Source organism: Notolepis coatsorum, assembly GCF_963971535.1.
Source record: "Notolepis coatsorum genome assembly, chromosome: 14".
Classification (NCBI taxonomy): domain Eukaryota; kingdom Metazoa; phylum Chordata; class Actinopteri; order Aulopiformes; family Paralepididae; genus Notolepis; species Notolepis coatsorum.
This window is the reverse complement of record NC_140178.1, coordinates 114,147,412-114,167,711: the sequence shown is the minus strand read 5'-3', so window position 1 is coordinate 114,167,711 and position 20,300 is coordinate 114,147,412. Positions and strand designations below refer to the sequence as shown.

At 50.0% G+C, this 20,300-nt stretch overlaps 1 protein-coding gene across 1 annotated transcript in view; it reads right to left on the bottom strand.

The window, feature by feature from the left end:
• LOC311240726 (serine/threonine-protein kinase BRSK1-like) overlaps window positions 1-20,300 on the bottom strand; it is a gene marked incomplete at both ends in the record, with an annotated part of 237,882 nt that overhangs the window by 110,986 nt on the left and 106,596 nt on the right. The window contains one exon of the mRNA XM_084329299.1: window positions 404-568. Coding sequence (XP_084185425.1) covers window positions 404-568 — 165 coding nt within the window. The remainder of the gene's footprint in view (window positions 1-403; window positions 569-20,300) is intronic.

Genomic DNA, 20,300 nt, shown 5'->3' with positions numbered 1-20,300 from the left:
GGGGGGGGCTCACGTTAAATCTCGCACAGGGCCTCGCATTTCTCCCAGGCGGCCCTGTCTGTATACTATGTGTCTGGATGTGTGTCATTTAAAAGGATACAATTCACTTTGAAATTCTGTTTTTGTTTATTGAAAAAAAATCGGGATCCAATATTTATGCTTAAACCCAATTTCCTTTAGATAAAAAAAAACACAGATTTCTTGATTCAGAAACAATTTCATCATGGATGAACAAAACGTTCAATACGAATGGTTGATTTGAATTTCAATTACTTTTTTTCAAGCACCTTGTAATTTTTTTTGCTGTTTTCAAGGAATTCCATGCATTGACTTTTTTTCATCAAAATTCTCAAGCACTTCAAGGACCTTGTGCGAACCCTGCCACTGTACTGCGTGTACTCACTCTTCACACTGCAGGTCCTGTGTGAGTTTGACTCTGTCTCGGAAACAGCCCAGTGAATACATGCTGTCCAGTACGTCAGGATCCAGCTCCGTCAGGGAGACAATCTTCTTCACGCACACCCGACGAGGAAGAGGCTGCTCCGGACACGGCTCATTACGGCCACTCCTGAGAGAGAGGCGAGGGGGGGGAGAGAGAGAGGGAGAGAGAGAGAGAGGGGGGGGGAAAGAGAGAGAGAGAGAGAGAGAGAGAGAGAGAAGAGAGAGAGAGAGAGAGAGAGAGAGAGAGAGAGAGAGAGAGAGAGAGAGAGAGAGAAGAGAGAGAGAGAGAGGGGGGGGGGAGAGGGGGGAGAGAGAGAGAGAAGGAGGGAGAGAGAGAGAGAGGGGGAGAGGGAAGAGAGAGAGACCACACTACATAAGGCTAACCTTTCACTACATATCTTTGTAGTATGTAGTGTAGTAGTAGTAGTAGTAGTATAGTAGTAGTAGTAGTATTAGTAGTAGTATTAGTAGTAATAGTAGTAGTAGTAGTAGTAGTAGTAGTAGTATATTATTAGTAGTAGTATTAGTAGTAGTAGTAGTAATAATAGCAGTAGTATTAGTAGTAGTAATAGTAGTAGTAGTAGTAGTAGTAGTAGTATTAGTAGTAGTAGTAGTAGTAGTAGTAGTATTAGTAGTAGTAATAGTAGTTGTAACTGAGGGGTACAATTCCCTGACTGTATTACTAGATATGATACTTACTACCACTACCTTTGTCTTACTTAATATTCGGCCACCCAGTACACGGCATAAATATATTATGATGAACACTGTCACGTAGATGAAACGGATCCAACACAAATGTACGAATTAGAAATAGGTCTTTATTTCTACACAGCGATGGTGTGTAGAGCAAGCACTTAATCAAATCAATCACATTTATGAATGGAATTAGTATGCACTTTTATGGCAAGAGTATTCGTCGGTATATCAATAGAGAATGTCCAATCTCTGAAGGCGCAGGTGGTACATATACGACCTGGAATAATTAAGGAATAACAGCAATGATACTTTAATGATTATATAATGGATACACTAGAGGGGGTTAATCCGGTCGCTTGTAAGCCGACAGGAGTAGGAAGGGGGGGGGGGTAGAATCCGTCTGCCTCATCCGGCCAAGGGTATCCCAGGTGAACCCACTGTAGTGCCGTTCAATGCGCCGGCGATCCTTGGACCACAGATGAAAGCAGGTGGACTCTTTGTGGGCCGGCGTCATCCGGTCCACGGAGGAGAGACGTGAAGCGACCTCGTCTTGCAGAGCGTCTCCTCACCTTGCGTCCTCTCCAGGGGGGGGGGGGGTTCCAACACACGGCAGTGTCGGGGGTCTTTATCCATGGAATAATCAATGTATACAAAGCATAATCCGTGCCTGGGAAGGCGGGCTGTCGTCGGTAGAATAATCCGGTATACAGGTCCACTCGCTCGTCGGCTCTGGGGCTCCTCGGGTGCAGCTTCACGTGGGGTAAACCACCCTGGGTAAGCAGCCAGTTCTCTGCCCGAAACGATGGGGTACTGACTACGGTAGTATTCTCACCGCACGAAGCACTATATATTAACAGACTATTATTAGCTTAATAGACTACGTCCAACTCGACGATATAGTGCCAAATATGACTATTCAAATATTAATATACACGATGTCTCAATACCGATGGTAGGCGAACTTGGCCTTACTCCCACACGTGGCGTCGCGGGGAGGCTTTACGTCTGTGACTCTATTGGAGGGTAAGAAACTGGACTGAAAAGGAAGTCCTACTTTAGTAGCGCAGTATATATACGCACTATGAACAAATAGTCCCATTAGTGGTGCGGTAGTCAGATTCCTACGCGGAACTAGGACTTGTTCGTACATGTGGAGCGGTACGTTTGAACTGGGTCTGAGGGGTATGGCAGCCTGGCACCAAGGTCTCGACCAATAGTAGAATGGAGACTATTATGGGATGTTCAGTAGGCTAGAATGGATATTCAATGCATATTGTACAAGGAATATACAAGGGATATCAGGGAATATTAGAGAATATACAAATACAATTAAATATATATATATAAATAAATATATATATTCGGTTTAATCTGGCCCTTCACAACAGCCACCCCCTGATTGGTCCCAGACCTAATCAGTTAAACAGAGACAGATTAATCGCGTTGTCTATTTACACATAAGGGTTTGCTGTAGGGGTCAGTCAACTTCACAAAGTCATAGGGTTGTAGGGTCATGGTCATCATCGATTGTGTCTGGGAGTCGAGGCAGTTCTATGAGCCTCGCCACGGGACGGGTGTAAGTGCGACCCTGGATGAGCACTTCAGCTGCTCGGACCTTGCCGTCGGCACCGGTGATCACTTTGCTTACGTGGCCGGCCGGCCACATAGCTCTGGGCAGTGATTGATCAATAATCATGACGACTGTTCCTTCTGTCAAATTGTCTCTCTCCTTTACCCACTTCTGGCGGGTCTGTAGAGACGGTAGGTAGTGCAGTAGGAAACTGTTCCAAAACTTGTCGGCTAATACTTGGCTGTACCTCCACATTCGTCGGCCGTTCGCTTCTTCAGGCCGGTACATTGTCTGGGGTAATGCAGGATCTAGCCGCCCCATCAGGAGTGTGTTGGGGGTAACTGGGTCGATATCCGCCACATCGCTGGAGACGTAGCCGAGGGGCTTAGAGTTCAATACTCCCTCAATCTCCGTGAGGACTGTTTCTGCTCCTGCGTGATGTACATCCTCATCGTATTTCTTTATAATCAGCTCTGTGACCTTGTGTCGGCTGTTCAATACGATCGGGTATTTAATGTCATCCGGTAGATTGGGGGCTCTGCGTAGGCGACCACCCACTCTGATGAGGGTATGAGCGTCGCTCTCGGGGGCCAGATGAATTAATCTGCTGTCGGATGGGACGGGCTTTCCTCCCTGTAGACAGGCCAATTCATCGGGGAACGAGTCTCTCTGGGCTCGCTGCAGTAGAAGCAATTCTGCTTCCTCGTAGTTAGCTGCTGACATATCAGCGGGGGACTTGCACTCCGGGTGGTACCGCAGGAATGTTCTTTGTTGTGCACTCTCTATGGACGTGCAATCGTCTATGTTAGGGTCGGTGGAGGCTACGGTGCTCAATCCACAGAACACAGACTTCTTAATTTCCACCTCCTGGGGACTTGCTTCCCTCGGGATAGGCATGGGCCACTGTCCTTCCGGGAGTCTTAGGAATGCGGGGCCGTCACTGTAGACATTGCGACGGGTGAGGTCATCCAGGGGCATCCCCCGGGTGATGACGTCAGCTGGGTTCTGTTTTGTATCAACGTAGCGCCACTCTGTTTCTCCGGTTAACTCTTCGGTTAAGTCTTGAATCTCGGTGACTCTGACTCCCACGAAGACTTTGTACTTGCATGAGTCCGATTTGATCCAGGCGAGTACCGTTGTGGAATCTGACCACAGGATTGTTCTAGACACCGGTATGGTGAGCTCACGTTGGATGAGCGTGGCTAGGTGCGCTCCGGCTAGGGCTGCGCAGAGCTCTAGACGTGGGATAGATTGTTGCTTGCGTGGGGCTATTCTCGAGCGGGCGAGGACAAATGCTGTGTAGATCTCTCCTCCCTTCTCTTGGGCCCGCAAGTAGGCTACTGATCCGTATGCGACCTCTGAGGCGTCACTGAAGACGTGTAAGTCCATTTTACATGTCTCTGGCCTCACCGTGGGTGGGAAGTAGCTTCGGCGCATATTAACGCCTGGGAGTGAGTGGAGCTCCATCTCCCACTCTCTCCAGGTGGATGCAAGGTGTGCGGGAATGGGGTCGTCCCAGCCCTGGTCCTTGTCCCACAATGCTCGTACAATCATTTTTGCCCTGGTGGTGTACGGTAGAATACATCCTAGCGGGTCATATTGTCGGGCGAGTGTTGTGTACACACTCCGTCTGGTGGTCGGCGCCGCCGCCGGCCTTCCCTGCTCCGTAGTCAGGGCCTTGTGTCTGTAGTGAAGCGAATCTGTTTTGAATCGCCACACCAATCCCAGGGTCATCTCCTGGGCTTCTCCCGGGATTGTAGCCATCCAGGTCTCGCTGCTGGCTGCCTTGTCCTCGGAGGAGAGGCTGCGCAGTACTTGCGGATCGCTGCTGGCCCACTGCCTGAGATCAAAGCCGCCTTTGATCAATGAGGCGCGGAGTTTAATCAGGAGAGCCTCGGCTTCTTCTTGGGTTGAAAGGCTTTGTAGACAGTTGTCTACGTAGAAGCTGTTCTTTACGCTGTGTCGGACCTCTTCGTCCGCTGCTGGGTCCTCTGCTACATGTTTCTGTAGTGCAAATGTAGCACAGCAGGGGCTGCACGTCGTTCCGAAGGGGAGGACTTCCCATTGGTAGATGGCTGGGTGCTCATCTCCTGGCTTCTCTCTCCATAGGAACCGTAACAGGGGCTTGTCCGCCTCTACTAATCTCACCTGCAGGAACATTCCTTTAATGTCCCCGCTGATGGCCACCTTTTCCTGGCGGAAGCGGAGTAGAACGCCGAGTAGGGAGGGGCCGAGTGTGGGACCGGGCAGTAACTCTTTATTCAGATTTTGGGATCCGATCTGGTAGCTGCAGTTAAATACTATGCGGTCTTTACCGTTGTGATGGACCTTGTGGTGGGGCACGTACCACGATTCAGTGGTCTGGTCAGCCTCTTTAATGTCCATCTTTGTGACGTGTCCCGCTGTGATGAGCTTCTCAATCTCAGCGCGGTATACACTCTCTTGGGCGGGGTTCTTGGCTAAGCGCCGCTCCGTGTTCAGCAGGTACCGTTCTGTGGCGTCTGTCTTGGCGTGGAAAGTAGGCATTCCTTCTCGCCGCAGGAGTGGCGTGGCGTATCTCAACACGCCGTTGACCGGGACTCTCTTGGTCCCTGTCTCGAGGAGGTGAATGGCGTAAATGTCATCTTTAGAGCGAATGTCTTTCTTTCCGTTCTTAAAGGGCATTTGTTCCAAGGTCCATAGCCGCTCTACGTGTTGCAGGAGTGCGGTTTCTCCCTCTGTGACTCGGGAGTGGAGACATCTAGTGGCTGTACTTCGGTTGAGAGATTTGGCGAGCGGGCCTTGGAGAGTCCATCCCAAACGGGTCTCGACTGCTGCAGGACAGCCTCGGGGTCCGGTATGAACCCGGTCTATCTGGACAATGAGGTCTGCATGGTCGGAGCCTATCAACAGGGTCGGCATAGCATTGTCTATGAGCGGGATCGGTAACTTGCGCAGATGTGCATATTTCTCCATCAGCTTGGCGACGGGGTATGTGTACCGCGACAGTCCTATTTCTTGGCTGGTGAAAGCGTCTGTAATCTGGTACCGTCGCTCAGGCTGGCCGCTTGCTGCGATAGAGAATGAGACATTCTCGCCCTTTATCGTCTTCAAATCTCGTCTTATTGTCCGAATTGTCATTTGGGTTTCGCTTCCCCGCAGCCCTAGCTGGGCCGCAGCGGAGGCGAGCAGCAGGGTCTTCTCTGACCCGTCATCTAGGACGGCGTAAGTGTCCAGGACTTTATTCTGGTAGCTTAGTGTCACACGCACTACTTTTAGGAGTACTCGGGCTCCACTGCTGCTGGCGGGATCGATGTACATGATGCTCGCTTTGCGGCTGGATGGTGCGGGTGAAGGGCGCCGTCTGTTACTGTCGTGAAGTATGTCCAGATGGGCTCCATCGCACTTGGTGCACCTTTTCTTTAAGCGGCATTCGGCTGCCATGTGTGAGCGCGCACAGCGAAAGCAGCGCTTGTTGGACTTTATCCATTGACTGGCTTCCTCCGCGTTCAGCTTGGGGAAGGAGTCACATTGCGCTAGCCAGTGTTCTTTCTCACAGTAGGGGCACACTATCTTCCACTTCTCCGTTCTGGAGGGGGTACTGTGGCTCCTGCTGCTCGGTACTGACTCCGATTGGTGCATCACGGTCACCGATCTTCTTCCATCATTTAGTCGTCTGGTTCCTTCTCTGGAGCCAGGGGTGCTCCGTCCGAATGTATCTAGCCGTAGGCTGCTGACTTCTCTCGCCAGGAAGTCTGCTAGATCGAGGAGGTTCGGTTCGGGGCCATTCGGGTCTCTGTGGTCCCTCTGCCGCCTAAAGCGCTCCTGACGAGCGGGCGGCAGCTTCTCCAGAATCCTTTCCACATTTGAGTTGGCGTAAAGTTCATGCCTCCCCTTCTCTCTTTGCGCTCCCAACATCCCTACCAGGGACTGCACTCTGATGGACAGGTCGTCCAGTGCTCGATTGTCTATTGCTGGGGGTAAGCGGTCGATGTGTCGGATCTCCTGGATCACGTAATCCCATATGCGCCCATACCTCTGGTCCAATGCTACCAGCGCTGCTGTGTATGGGGTGGTGGAAGTCGCGTAGGCGAGCGCTATATTATGTGCGCGGGGCACCTTTAAGTGCTTCAGTAGGATGGCGTATTTGTGGCGTTCATCCAATACATCCACCAACATGGTCTCCAGACACATGCGGAGTTCTGTATACTGGGCCCGGTTCTCTTGGGTGAAGTCGGGTACCATAGGCGTGCCAATGTATGACGCTGACTGTGGATACATCGGCGAGCGTTGGGGGAGAGGCCTCCTAGGCGAGTCTCCTCCCGCTCCTTGGTATGGGCTGGTACCGGCAGTGTACCATGGCCCGCTTGTCCAGGTGCTGTTCCTCGGTGCGGGTCGGGCGTCGTGCTCACCCGTGTATAGAGTCGGGGGTCTGTAGCGCAGCTCCGCGGGAGTATAGCCTGGGCTGTACCGGACCTCCTGGTCCGGTAGAGTACTGTGCTGTCTTCGGGCGTGGTTCTCCTCCTTTTCCTCTTCGTCTTCAGTTAGGTCATCCAGTGCTTGTAGTCTCTGGTTTAGCCTCTCCACAGGATATGCTGCTCCTTCCCGGTTGCTAGGTCTCGCTTGGACCGGTGGGGGGAGGTGGTCTGTGGGGGGTATAGACCTCGTCTGTTGGTCAAGTTCAGGGTTGTTTACTCGGCTAGGGGATGCCGCCCTGGAGGTGTGTCTAGACGAGTTCCTGGAGCCTCTGGCGGAGGGAGAGGGTGTTGTCCGTCTGATCAGCTGTTCTATTAGTTGCGACTGCTGTCTGTCGCGCGCTGCGTCCCGTTGAGCACCGGCTCGTTCTCGGGCCACATTCTCTTCCATCTGAATGCGTCTTATTTCTAGACGTATCTCCTCGTGTTCGCTTCGCTGCTGGATCTGCAGTCGGTCGCGTTCAGCAGCGGCGTTCAGGCTGATGAGGAAGGCCTGCTGTAGGGTCCTCTCTGCCTCGCTGGGAGAAGGCGGTTGTATAGGGGAGCCTTCCCTCGGGGTACTCCTTGCGGAGCCTTGGAGCTCTATCTCCACGGTGCTCTCCCCGTCTTCTTCCGTGCCGAGTTCTCTCTCGGTAGCGTTGTATTCCTCCCGGGACTCATCGGGGACTACTTCTTCAGTACTGGCGGGGTGTGAAGTCATGTCTGGTTCCCACTGGTCCCCACCGTGAACTTGGTCAGTTACATTAGAGCCCGTAGGGGCCTCTATGGTCGGGGTAGTCTGGGCGTTGGGGTTAGACATACTTTTACTTTCTAGTTTTACCGCGTTTACTGTTAGTAGAAGACTAGGTTGTTGACTGACAGCGTAGGCCTCTAAGTACTGAGGGAGCCGTCGTTCGCGCTGCGGGCGTTGGTTAGGAGGATCGTTTCGTGGAGTGTTCATCATAGGCCATTTCAATATTAATAACACTATATTAATATTACACTAATTACCCTCCGGCTCGAAGGACCAATTGTAACTGAGGGGTACAATTCCCTGACTGTATTACTAGATATGATACTTACTACCACTACCTTTGTACTTAATATTCGGCCACCCAGTACACGGCATAAATATATTATGATGAACACTGTCACGTAGATGAAACGGATCCAACACAAATGTACGAATTAGAAATAGGTCTTTATTTCTACACAGCGATGGTGTGTAGAGCAAGCACTTAATCAAATCAATCACATTTATGAATGGAATTAGTATGCACTTTTATGGCAAGAGTATTCGTCGGTATATCAATAGAGAATGTCCAATCTCTGAAGGCGCAGGTGGTACATATACGACCTGGAATAATTAAGGAATAACAGCAATGATACTTTAATGATTATATACTGGATACACTAGAGGGGGTTAATCCGGTCGCTTGTAAGCCGACAGGAGTAGGAAGGGGGGGGGGGTAGAATCCGTCTGCCTCATCCGGCCAAGGGTATCCCAGGTGAACCCACTGTAGTGCCGTTCAATGCGCCGGCGATCCTTGGACCACAGATGAAAGCAGGTGGACTCTTTGTGGGCCGGCGTCATCCGGTCCACGGAGGAGAGACGTGAAGCGACCTCGTCTTGCAGAGCGTCTCCTCACCTTGCGTCCTCTCCAGGGGGGGGGGTTCCAACACACGGCAGTGTCGGGGGTCTTTATCCATGGAATAATCAATGTATACAAAGCATAATCCGTGCCTGGGAAGGCGGGCTGTCGTCGGTAGAATAATCCGGTATACAGGTCCACTCGCTCGTCGGCTCTGGGGCTGAAATCAGGTCCACACAAAGGTAATAGTCAAATATTTAATATATAGCAAAAGGTACATATAATAATTACTTATTACATTTATGATTTGAATTGAATGCTCTTGTAAGGCAAATGAGTACTTGTATGCAAATCAACACTGAATGTCCAATCTCTGGTTACACAGGAAGCAAGTATACAACCTGGCTTTTAGGGAATTATAGCGAAGGTCACTTAATGATTATAGCTGGATAATATACTGAAGGGGTCCCGCCGGTTGTAAGCCAGTAGGGGGGGTAGGAGAGCCGTCGGCTGTATCCCGTCTGGTCAACGATTTCCAGGGAGAATTCAGGTACAGAAAACAGTGCCTGTGGAACCTTGATCCACAGATGAATACACTTGGGCTCTCTTGTAGACGATAGCTGTAGCTGTCGCTGTCGGTCCACAACGAAGACCTCAGTCTGGTCTGAGCGCCGTCTCACCTTGGCTCCTCTCGGGGTAAATCCAACACTCACCGGTGTTGGCGATTATCCGCTCCACAAATCAAAGCACCAAAGCAAATAGATATTCCATGCCGTATAGGGCTCAGCAGTCGTCGGGGTAGGTAATCCAATGTGCAGGTCCACTCGTCCTCGCCCAGAACTCCTCGGATGAAAGCACCACGCGTGGTCTGCCCAGCCTGGTTAAGACTCTAGATAACGCGAGGAAACGATGGGGGTGCTGCTCACTTTAGAACTCTAACCGAACGATGCACCATACATAATAGACTATTATTACTTAATAGAAATACGGTGCCAAACTCTGGCAATTCAGCTATTAATTTGCACGAGGTCTCACTGCTATTCTAAGGCCAAACAGGCCGTACTACACCGCACGTGGTATCGTGGGGTGAGGCTTCACGTCTTGTTACTTAGTTGGGTAGAAGGGTAAAGGACTAAGAGGAATTCTACATTTCTTGCGCCATATTTATATGCACAGTGGACAAGTAGTGCCGCTCTGCTTTCGGTAGCCGTATTCCTGCGCGGAGCTGAGGCTAGTAAAGGCATGTCTCGTCGGTACCTTTGAACTTGAACGTCAGGGGCTTGTCCCTGGCGCCTGGTCCTTTTGTCCAATAAGAGAATGAACTATTATGGGCTGTAGTAGAATAAAGGGATATTCAGTGTATATGTACAAGGAATATACAAGGGATATCAAACGATATACAAATACTATTAAATATATATCCATAAATAAATATATATATTCGGTTTAATCTGATCCTTCACAACAGTAGTAGTAGTAGTAGTAGTAGTAGTAGTAGTAGTAGTAGTAGTAGTAGTAGTAGTAGTAGTAGTAGTAGTAGTAGTAGTAGTAGTAGTAGTAGTAGTGTAACTGAGGGGTTACAAAACCCTGACTGTATTAAAGATTGTGATAGATTAAACCACTGCTAGTTATGTACTTTAATTACTGGCCAGACAGTACATCAAATATAGATGGTGAACACCCACAAGAACACGGCATTGACAAAGAAATTGTATTTGAGGGTAATTTATTATTATTAGGCAACATTAGGTTACAGAATGAGAATTAGGGTCGCGCTTGTATGGCGAAGAATAGCATGAGTCACTAAGAATAGCAGGAATCCTACGATGGGTCTAAGTTGACACCACCTGTCGTAATTGTCGTATAGTAGCAAATAGATAGGGCAACACTGGTACCGCCTGGAGACAATGGGTTCCCTCCGGGGGTGTAAGGCCTGGAGGGTAGAGGAATGTTCGGATACTCAGTCTGATTCAATGAGGAATAAAGAGACTCCAGGTACAGGAGTCGGTCCTTGTAAATCCCTTGATCAGCAGCAAGGCAATAATTGTAATCCAAATGCTCGATAGCATTGATGACAGCTAGCCAGCCTCCGTCCACGAGGCCAGCCCGAGTTGTAATCCTCACGAGGTTGAATCCCAAACGATAGTGGAAATCAACGAAGCTCTTCTCCGGGTAACACGTTCCAAATCAATATAATCCAACCAGTAATGGTTCTGCAATCTTGACGTTACTGCATTAAACTCTGACACTTTACTATTCTATTCGCACATGTTCTCAACGCTCTGTTAGATGCACTGCTTCTCACTCCATTAGAATCACACTGAACTTGTCACACTGCTTGCTTAGACGAACTTGATGAACTACTGCTGGGCGCACCTGCGCCAGCATATATACTTAAATGATTATCTAGTTTCAAACCTCAGTCCTTGTCTGGTATCAATACGCTGTCTCCGGGCATGTTCTGACATGCCCCAAACTCGCCCCTTGCACCTGTCTGAGTGCGAGACTGCCTGGCGCCGCCGTCAGGGGGGCATTATTCATAAGGAAAGTGAATATTACTATGGTTTGAACGCAGGTAAAGGGATATTCCGTGTATATATAAATAATATACAATGTACATAAAACAATAAAGGTAGATTCTCAGTTTTAATCTGGCCCTTCACAACAGCCGCCTCCTAATTAGTCCGCACCTAATTAGTTAAGGGAGACAGATTAATAGTCCAGTCAACTGCTCAATGTCTGTTGTGAGGAGTAGGTCAATCTACAAAGTCAGTGGGTCATGGTCGTCATCAGGGGAGTCAGGGAGCCTCGGCAACTCTATCAGCCTCGCCACGGGTCGGGTGTAGGTCCGCCCCTGGACAATAACTTCTGCCGCTCTGACCTTTCCGTCGGCACCAGTGATCACTTTGCTTACGCGGCCGGCCGGCCACATAGCTCGGGGTAGTGACTGGTCTATGATCATAACGACTGTGTCCACTTTTAAGTTGTCCCTGTCCTTGACCCGCTTCTGACGGGCTGGAAGGGATGGTAGGGAGCTTAGGAGGAAGCAGGCCTGAGACTGGTTGATCTGTGCTTGGCTGTGTCTCCACATCCTCCGTCTGTTCCTCTTGTTCGGTCTGTACCCCGTCTGAGGAGGGGCCGGTTCCGGCCGCCCCATCAAGAAGTCGTTTGGGGTGCTGGGTTCGAGGTCAGCTACATCGCTTGGAGCGCAGCTGAGGGGGGTGGAGTTCGGAACTCCCTCTTCTTGAGCCCACGGTTCTCTCACAGGCCTCTCGTCTAATGTCAATAGCCTCTCAACGGGCTGTACGAGAGAGTGGCCTGTGTCGCTCACCTTTGCGTACAGGCAGCGTGTAGACGTGGGTTGGCTGGAAGGCCCGGAGAGAGGGCCTTGGAGCGTCCAGCCCAGGCGGGTCTTGACCGCGACTGGGCATCCTTTGGGTCCGATGTGGGCCGCCTCGATTGGGACAAGGAGGTCCGCGTGGTCGGAGCCTATGAGCAGGGTCGGTGTGGCGCCGTCGATAAGCGGTATAGGTAGTCTGCGTAGGTGCTCGTACTTCGCCATCAGCTGTGGGATGGGGTAGTTGTAGCTTGACAGACCTATGTCATGGCCTGTAAATGCTTTAGTGATGCTGTACCGCTTCTCGGGCTGCCCGACCGCTGCTATTTTGAATGAGACGTTCTTGCCCTTTATGGTTTTCAGGTCTCGCTGAATAGTACGGATTGTCATTGTTTCTTTGTTACCCCGCAGGCCCAACTGGGCTGCGGCAGATGCGAGGAGGAGAGTCTTTTCTGACCCATCATCTAGGACGGCGTAAGTGTCCATGACCTTGTCCTCGTAGCTTAAGATCACTCGGACCACCTTCAAGAGCACTCGGGAGCTCCCGCTCTTCGCAGGGTCTATGTACATGACGTTCACTCTCGAGCTGCTTGGGGGTACGGGTTTCTTCTTGTTGCTGTCGTGTAGGACCTCCAAGTGGGCGCCGTCGCACTTGCTGCATCTTTTCTTTAGGCGGCACTCAGCTGCCATATGGCTGCGCGCGCAGCGGAAGCAGCGGCGGTTGGCTTTGATCCACTGACTCACCTCGTCAGCGGTCAGCTTCTTGAAGGTGTCACATTGAGACAGCCAATGTTCATTTTCACAGTACTGGCATACAATCTTCCACTTTCCCTTGGTCTGGGGGGTGCTGTGGTTCTTGTGCTGCGGCACTGACTCGGCCTGGTGCATAACTGTCACTGACCGGCGGTTATCGTTGGACCTCCGAGGTCCATCTCTTGGGCTAGATCCACTCCACACGAATGTGTCCAGTCGTAGGCTGCTAACTTCCCTTGCGAGGAAAGCGGCCAGGTCTAGGAGGGATGGCTCTGGACCGTTGGGATCACGGTGGTCTCTCTGCCGCTGAAAACGCTCTTGGCGGGCTGGAGGGAGCTTCTCCAGTATTCGCTCCACATTAGAATTTGCATACAGTTCATGTCTCCCCTTCTCCTTTTGGGACCCCAGCATCCCCACGAGGGATTGTACCTTGATAGAGAGGTCATCCAGTGCTCTATTGTCTTTGGCTGGGGGGAGGCGGTCGATCTCTCGTATTTCTTGGATCACGTAATCCCATATGCGTCCATAGCGCGCGTCGAGGGCCACCAGAGCTGCGGAGTATGGGGTGCTTGAGTTGGAATGTGCCAGCGCTATGTTATGCGCTCTGGGCACCTTGAGATGCTTGAGGAGGATGGCATATTTGTACGACTCGTCGTGGACATCGGACATCATAGTCTCCAAACACATGCGTAATTCCGTTTACCGTGCTCTGTCCTCGCGCGTAAAGTCTGGGAACGTCGGTGCGCCAAGGTAAGATGCCATGGATGGCTGGGACACCGATGAGCATAGGGGGAGAGGCCTCCTGGGCGAGTCTCCCTGTACGTGGGGTCGTGGGTTAGTGCTGGGTGGGTACCAAAGGCCGGGCCCCCAGGTGCTGCTCCTCGGTGCTGACTGTGTATTAAACTCAACCTTGGTTTGGGTCGGGGGTTCGTAACGCAGTGGCTCAGGGCTGGGGTCGGGGCTGTACTGGGCCTCCTGGTCCAAGATGGGTTCGTGCTGGTGGGCTTGATATCCCTCCTCTTCCTCCGCTAGGTCCTGGAGTCTTCTAGTTAGTTTCTCGGCGACGTAGGCGGGATCCTCCCGTTGGCTGGGTCCCGTATAGATGTGTCGGGGAGGGGAAGGTGCCCTCGACCCGTGTCGTGATGATCTCCGGGAGCTCCGCGTGGAGGAGTGGGGGGTAGCCATCTGGATCAATTGTTCTATCATCTGCGCCTGCAGGCGGTCCCGCTCCGCTTCGCGCTGTGCATTGGCGGCGTCACGCTGTGCATTGGCGCGGTCTCGTTCCGCCTCGCGCTGTGCATTGGCGGCGTCGCGCTGTGCATCGCGTTACGCGTTGGTACGGTCTCGCTGAATGGTTTCTTCAGCCTGGAGGCGCCTCTCTTCCAGTCTGATGGTCATCGCTGCGTCAGCCTGGAGGCGACTCTCTTCTAGTCGGATGCGTTCTCATTCCACTGCAGAGTGTTCGCGCTCACTAAGGGCTTGTGCTTGGAGTTGCGCGTGGAGGCGCTCTCGTTCCGCTGCAGAGTGTTCGCGCTCACTAAGCGTCTGTGCTTGGAGACGGTCGCGCTCACCCTGGAGTCGGTCTCTTTCGGTTGAAGCTGTCAGCGTGGCGATCAAGGCTTGCGCCAGTCTCTGGTCCGCCTCGCTGGGGGATGACACTGACGGAGGTGATCGGGCGCAGACAGGGCTTGGTGGAGACCTGTTCTCCTGGCGCGCTCCGAGGTCTATCCCCTGAGCGCGGTACTCTTCTCTTGGTTGCGCGCCGAGGTCTGTCTCGGGTACGCGCTCTTGGGTTGGTTGGGCGCCGGGGTCTATCCCTGGAGCGCTTTCTTTATCCTGGAGCGCTCCGGGGTCTATCCCGGTGACGCTGTCTGGAGGTATAGTCACGTCATGTCCTGCTTGGTCCCCCCCGTGAGCTAAGTCAGTTTCGTTTGAACCCACTGGGTTCTCTACTGGCGGGGCCGCCAAGTCGATAGGAGTGGGCATGCTTAAACTATCCGTTTTATCCGTATTTAACGTCTGTTTAGATAAGCTAGGGGGTAAAACGAAAGCGAAGTCCTCCAGATATGAAGGTAGCTGACGTTTGCGCTGCGGGCGTTCTAGCTTGGGGGAGCCGCTTGGAGAGTGTTCACCGCTGGCCATGTCAATATTAATATTATATTAAATATTACACTGACCGCTCGAAGGACCAATTGTAACTGAGGGGTTACAAAACCCTGAATGTATTAAAGATTGTGATAGATTAAACCACTGCTAGTTATGTACTTTAATTACTGGCCAGACAGTACATCAAATATAGATGGTGAACACCCACAAGAACACGGCATTGACAAAGAAATAGTATTTGAGGGTAATTTATTATTATTAGGCAACATTAGGTTACAGAATGAGAATTAGGGTCGCGCTTGTATGGCGAAGAATATACGTAAAGTCAGTCAATAGCATGAGTCACTAAGAATAGCAGGAATCCTACGATGGGTCTAAGTTGACACCACCTGTCGTATAGTAGCAACTAGATAGGGCAACACAATGGGTTCCCTCCGGGGGTGTAAGGCCTGGAGGGTAGAGGAATGTTCGGATACTCAGTCTGATTCAATGAGGAATAAAGAGACTCCAGGTACAGGAGTCGGTCCTTGTAAATCCCTTGATCAGCAGCAAGGCAATAATTGTAATCCAAATGCTCGATAGCATTGATGACAGCTAGCCAGCCTCCGTCCACGAGGCCAGCCCGAGTTGTAATCCTCACGAGGTTGAATCCCAAACGATAGTGGAAATCAACGAAGCTCTTCTCCGGGTAACACGTTCCAAATCAATATAATCCAACCAGTAATGGTTCTGCAATCTTGACGTTACTGCATTAAACTCTGACACTTTACTATTCTATTCGCACATGTTCTCAACGCTCTGTTAGACGCACTGCTTCACACTCCATTAGAATCACACTGAACTTGTCACACTGCTTGCTTAGACGAACTTGATGAAGTACTGCTGGGCGCACCTGCGCCAGCATATATACTTAAATGATTATCTAGTTCCAAACCTCAGTCCTTGTCTGGTATCAATACGCTGTCTCCGGGCATGTTCTGACATGCCCCAAACTCGCCCCTTGCACCTGTCTGAGTGCGAGACTGCCTGGCGCCGCCGTCAGGGGGGCATTATTCATAAGGAAAGTGAATATTACTATGGTTTGAATGCAGGTAAAGGGATATTCCGTGTATATATAAATAATATACAATGTACATAAAACAATAAAGGTAGATTCTCAGTTTTAATCTGGCCCTTCACAACAAGTAGTATTATTATTAGTAGTAGTATTAGTAGTAGTAGTAGTAGTAGTAGTAGTAGTAGTAGTAGTAGTAGTAGTAGTAGTAGTAGTAGTAGTAGTAGTATTATTAGTAGTAGTAGTAGTAGTAGTAGTATTATTAGTATTAATAGTAATAGTAATAGTAGTAGTAGTAGTAGTAGTAGTAGTAGTAGTAGTAGTAGTAGTAGTAGTAGTAGTAGTAGTAGTAGTAGTAGTAGTAGTAGTAGTAGCAGTTTTTACTCATATGTGAGACTTCAACATGTCTGCTGTGAAAAAGGTCTATGAACCTCATACCCTGAATCCTTCACACCCAACTAAAGTCTTTAATAACTTCCACTACAGTGATAAATGGGACAAGAGGAGAGGAGGAGGAGGTGGAGGAGGAAAAGGAGGAGGGGGAGGAGAGAGGAGGAGGAGGTGGAGGAGGAGGAGGGGGGAGGAGGGAGGAGGAGGAGGTGGAGGAGGAGGAGGGGGGAGGAGGAGGAGGGAGGAGGAGAGGAGGAGGAGGGTGGAGGAGGAGGAGGAGGGGGGAGGAGGAGGGGGGAGGAGGAGGAGGGAGGAGGAGAGGAGGAGGAGGAGGAGGGAGGAGGAGGAGAGGAGGAGGGAGGGAGGAGAGAGGAGGAGGAGGTGGAGGAGGGAGGAGGGAGGAGGAGGGAGGAGAGAGGGAGGAGGAGAGAGGAGGAGGTGGAGGATGAGGAGGTGGAGGAGGAGGAGGAGGAGGAGGAGGAGGAGGAGGAGGAGGAGGAGGAGAGGAGGAGGGAGGAGGAGGAGGAGGAGGGGGAGGAGGGAGGAGGAGGAGGGAGGAAGAGGAAGAGGAGGAGGGATGAGAGAGGAGGAGGAGGAGGAGGAGGGGGAGGTGGAGGAGGGAGGGAGGAGGGGAGGAGGGAGGAGGAGGAGAGGAGGAGGAGGGAGGAGAGATAACATGCACTGGGAGAACTGACACAACACATAGATCATCCACAAATAGATACATATAGGCTTGTAGAGAAAGAGAGAGAGAGAGAGAGAGAGAGAGAGAGAGAGAGAGAGAGAGAGAGAGAGAGAGAGAGAGAGAGAGAGAGAGAGAGAGAGAGAGAGAGAGAGAGAGAGAGAGAGAGAATATACAAGCTGGAATATACAAGGTCTGAGGAAAGAGCAGAAACCCAGAATTTTATCACAGAAATGACAAACACAGACATCATGGTCCTACAAGAGACATGGCACAGAGGAAATATTCCTACTGGCTGTCCTGCAAACTACAGAGACCTGTTGGTACCATCCACCAAGCTAACAGGGGTCAAACAGGGGAGAGACTCTGGAGGCATGCTAATATGGTACAAATCAGAACTAACCCACTCCATTAGCTAAGCAAAACTGGAGCTTTTTTCATCTGGTTAAAAATAAATAAGGAACTTACATCAACCGAGAAAGATATCTACCTGTGTGCCACCTACATCCCCCCAATCGAATCCCCATATTATAAGGAGGACATGTTCCCAATCCTACAAGACGAAATCAACCAGTTCCAGGCATCGTCTGTGGGGACCTCAATGCCAGGACAGGACGAGAACCTGACTTAACAGCTTAAAAAACAAATTGGATGAAATCAAACAAATATTCATAAATGGTAAGGCAAACATACTGTGCTTCTCAGAAACTAAGCTCGACGATTCTGTAAAAGATCCAGAGATAGAGATTGAGAACTACTCAATAATCAGGAATGATAGGAACAAACATGGAGGTGGTGTCTGTATGTACATACACAAGGACACCAAATTCATCAACAGAAATGACCTGAATCATAAATCAATTGAAACTGTATGGGTGGAAATCCTATTCGAAAGGGCGAAATCCCTACTGGTTGGCACAGTCTACAGGCCGCCAGATCATAGTGGCTTTTATGATACACTGGATGGGTGTTTAGCTGGAGTTGAGGATGTAGACAAAATTCTTATTGGAGACTGGAACACGGATATGCAACGAAAAGATGCACCCGTCTTCAAGGCCTTCAGTAGGTTTTGTGATCTGCACGGCCTCAGCCAATCACCCAACCCACACGTGTATGTGAATCAACTCAGACTACCATTGACCTCATTCTGACCTCCGACAAGTCCAAGATCTCAAATAAAGGGTTATAGCATGTGGGTTAAGTGATCATTATATGATATTCTGTACCCGAAAAAAACTAAAACAAAAGGCTGGCTGCCACAAAAACAGTCACATCTAGAGACCTCAAAACCTACTCTAGCGAGGCCTTCAACCTTGAACTGGAGAGTCTGGACTGGTCAGATGAACTCAATGGTACACTGGTTGACGAAACATGGCTTGGTTTCAAAACCAAATTCTCAGCAATACTAAATGACATGGCCCCCCTAAGAACCACCAGGGTAAAAAAATCGCGCTGAGCCGTGGATGCACTCCGAAATACTGGCCGCTATGAAAACCAGAGACAAAAAATGCTCTGAGTTTCGTAAAAGTCAGTCAAAGCTTACTAAAAGCACGAGCAGTGAACTCCAAGCCCACGTGACTGAACTCAAACTAGAAAGAAACAGACTAAGAAACGACGTAAACTCCATGATCAAAACTGCAAAAAAGAATTTCATCAATGACAAAACTGAGGAAAACAAAAACAAACCACGTGAACTTTGGAAATTACTCAATAATCAACTAGGATGCAGTAAAAAACTTAAAACCAGATTCTCAACATAAACATAAAAACGGACAACACGCTCATCACAGACAAGCTGGATGTAGCCAATTACTTAAACATTTTCTTCACAAACATAGCCACAACACTGGTAAACAAACTACCCTCCACTCAGGGCTTTATGGGTAGAACACATAGTAGCTTACTACAAAAACCTAGGGTCCGCAAGGACGACTTCAAGCTGGAAATGATAACAACAGATGAGGTACTCAATAAACTGAGCGCCCTCCAACCTAACAAGGCCACTGGCCATGACAACATCCCCTCCAAATTCCTCAGAGACTCAGCAGCCGCCATCACACCAATCATCACACACATAATAAACCTCTCCGTAAAACAGGGACACGTCCCCAAGGACTTCAAAATTGCGAGGGTGACCCCTCTGCACAAAAAGGGCAGCAAATTAGACCAGGCAACTACCGCCCTGTTTCTATTCTCACCTCCATCTCGAAAGTCATGGAAAAAATAGTCTACGAACAGGTCGAAAAAGTACCTAGCGGAAAAAATCTAATCTACGAATTCCAATCTGGCTTCAGAACATCCCACTCCACTGACACATGCCTTCTCTATTTGAATGACCACATCAAACAAGAGGTGGACGCAGGCAAATACTGCGGCATGGTCATGCTGGACCTACAAAAGGCCTTTGACACGGTCAATCACTCCATTCTGATTGACAAGCTAAAAGCAATTGGTTTTGATAGTCTATCAGTGAGCTGGATGCAATCCTACCTTGAGGGGAGGGAACAGATGGTGGGAGGTAAACGGTACCCTATCCCCCCCCCTCACAGTGAGCTGTGGTGTTCCACAAGGAAGCATACTAGGACCGCTACTGTTCCTAATTTATGCAAATGACATGTCGTCAGCTTGTGACTGCAACTTGTTCCTGTTTGCGGACGACTCAGCCCTGCTGGTCTCTGACAAGAACAAGTTACAGGTTGAAAAAACCCTCAGCTCGGAACTAGGCAGAATCTGCATATGGCTCGCTGATAACAAACTATCATTACACATGGGCAAAACAGAGTCCATTCTCTTCGGTTCAAATAACAAACTCAGCAAGACCGACGGCTTCTCAGTTACAGTGGTGTGACAATATTGTCACAAGGAAAGATGAAATTACCTACCTGGGTTCCATCCTAGAGGCTAATCTCTCCTGTGACAAATGGCATCCAATGTAATAAAAAAAAGTCAACCAACGAACTCGATTCTTGTACCGGATCTCCTCTCTGGTAAACAAGAACAACCCTGAAGACTCTGGCAGGAGCACTCATTCAGGGGTACTACGACTATGCTTGCACCTCATGGTACCAAAGCACCTCAAAGGCGCTAAAAACAAAATTACAAACATCCTCAAAACAAACTGGTCAGACTACTGCTTGACCTTACTCCTAGAACCCACCTCACCCCTGCCCACTTTGACAACCTAGGATGCTTAGAGTAGACGACAGAGTACAACAACTTGCAATGGGCCCTGGTCTACAAGAT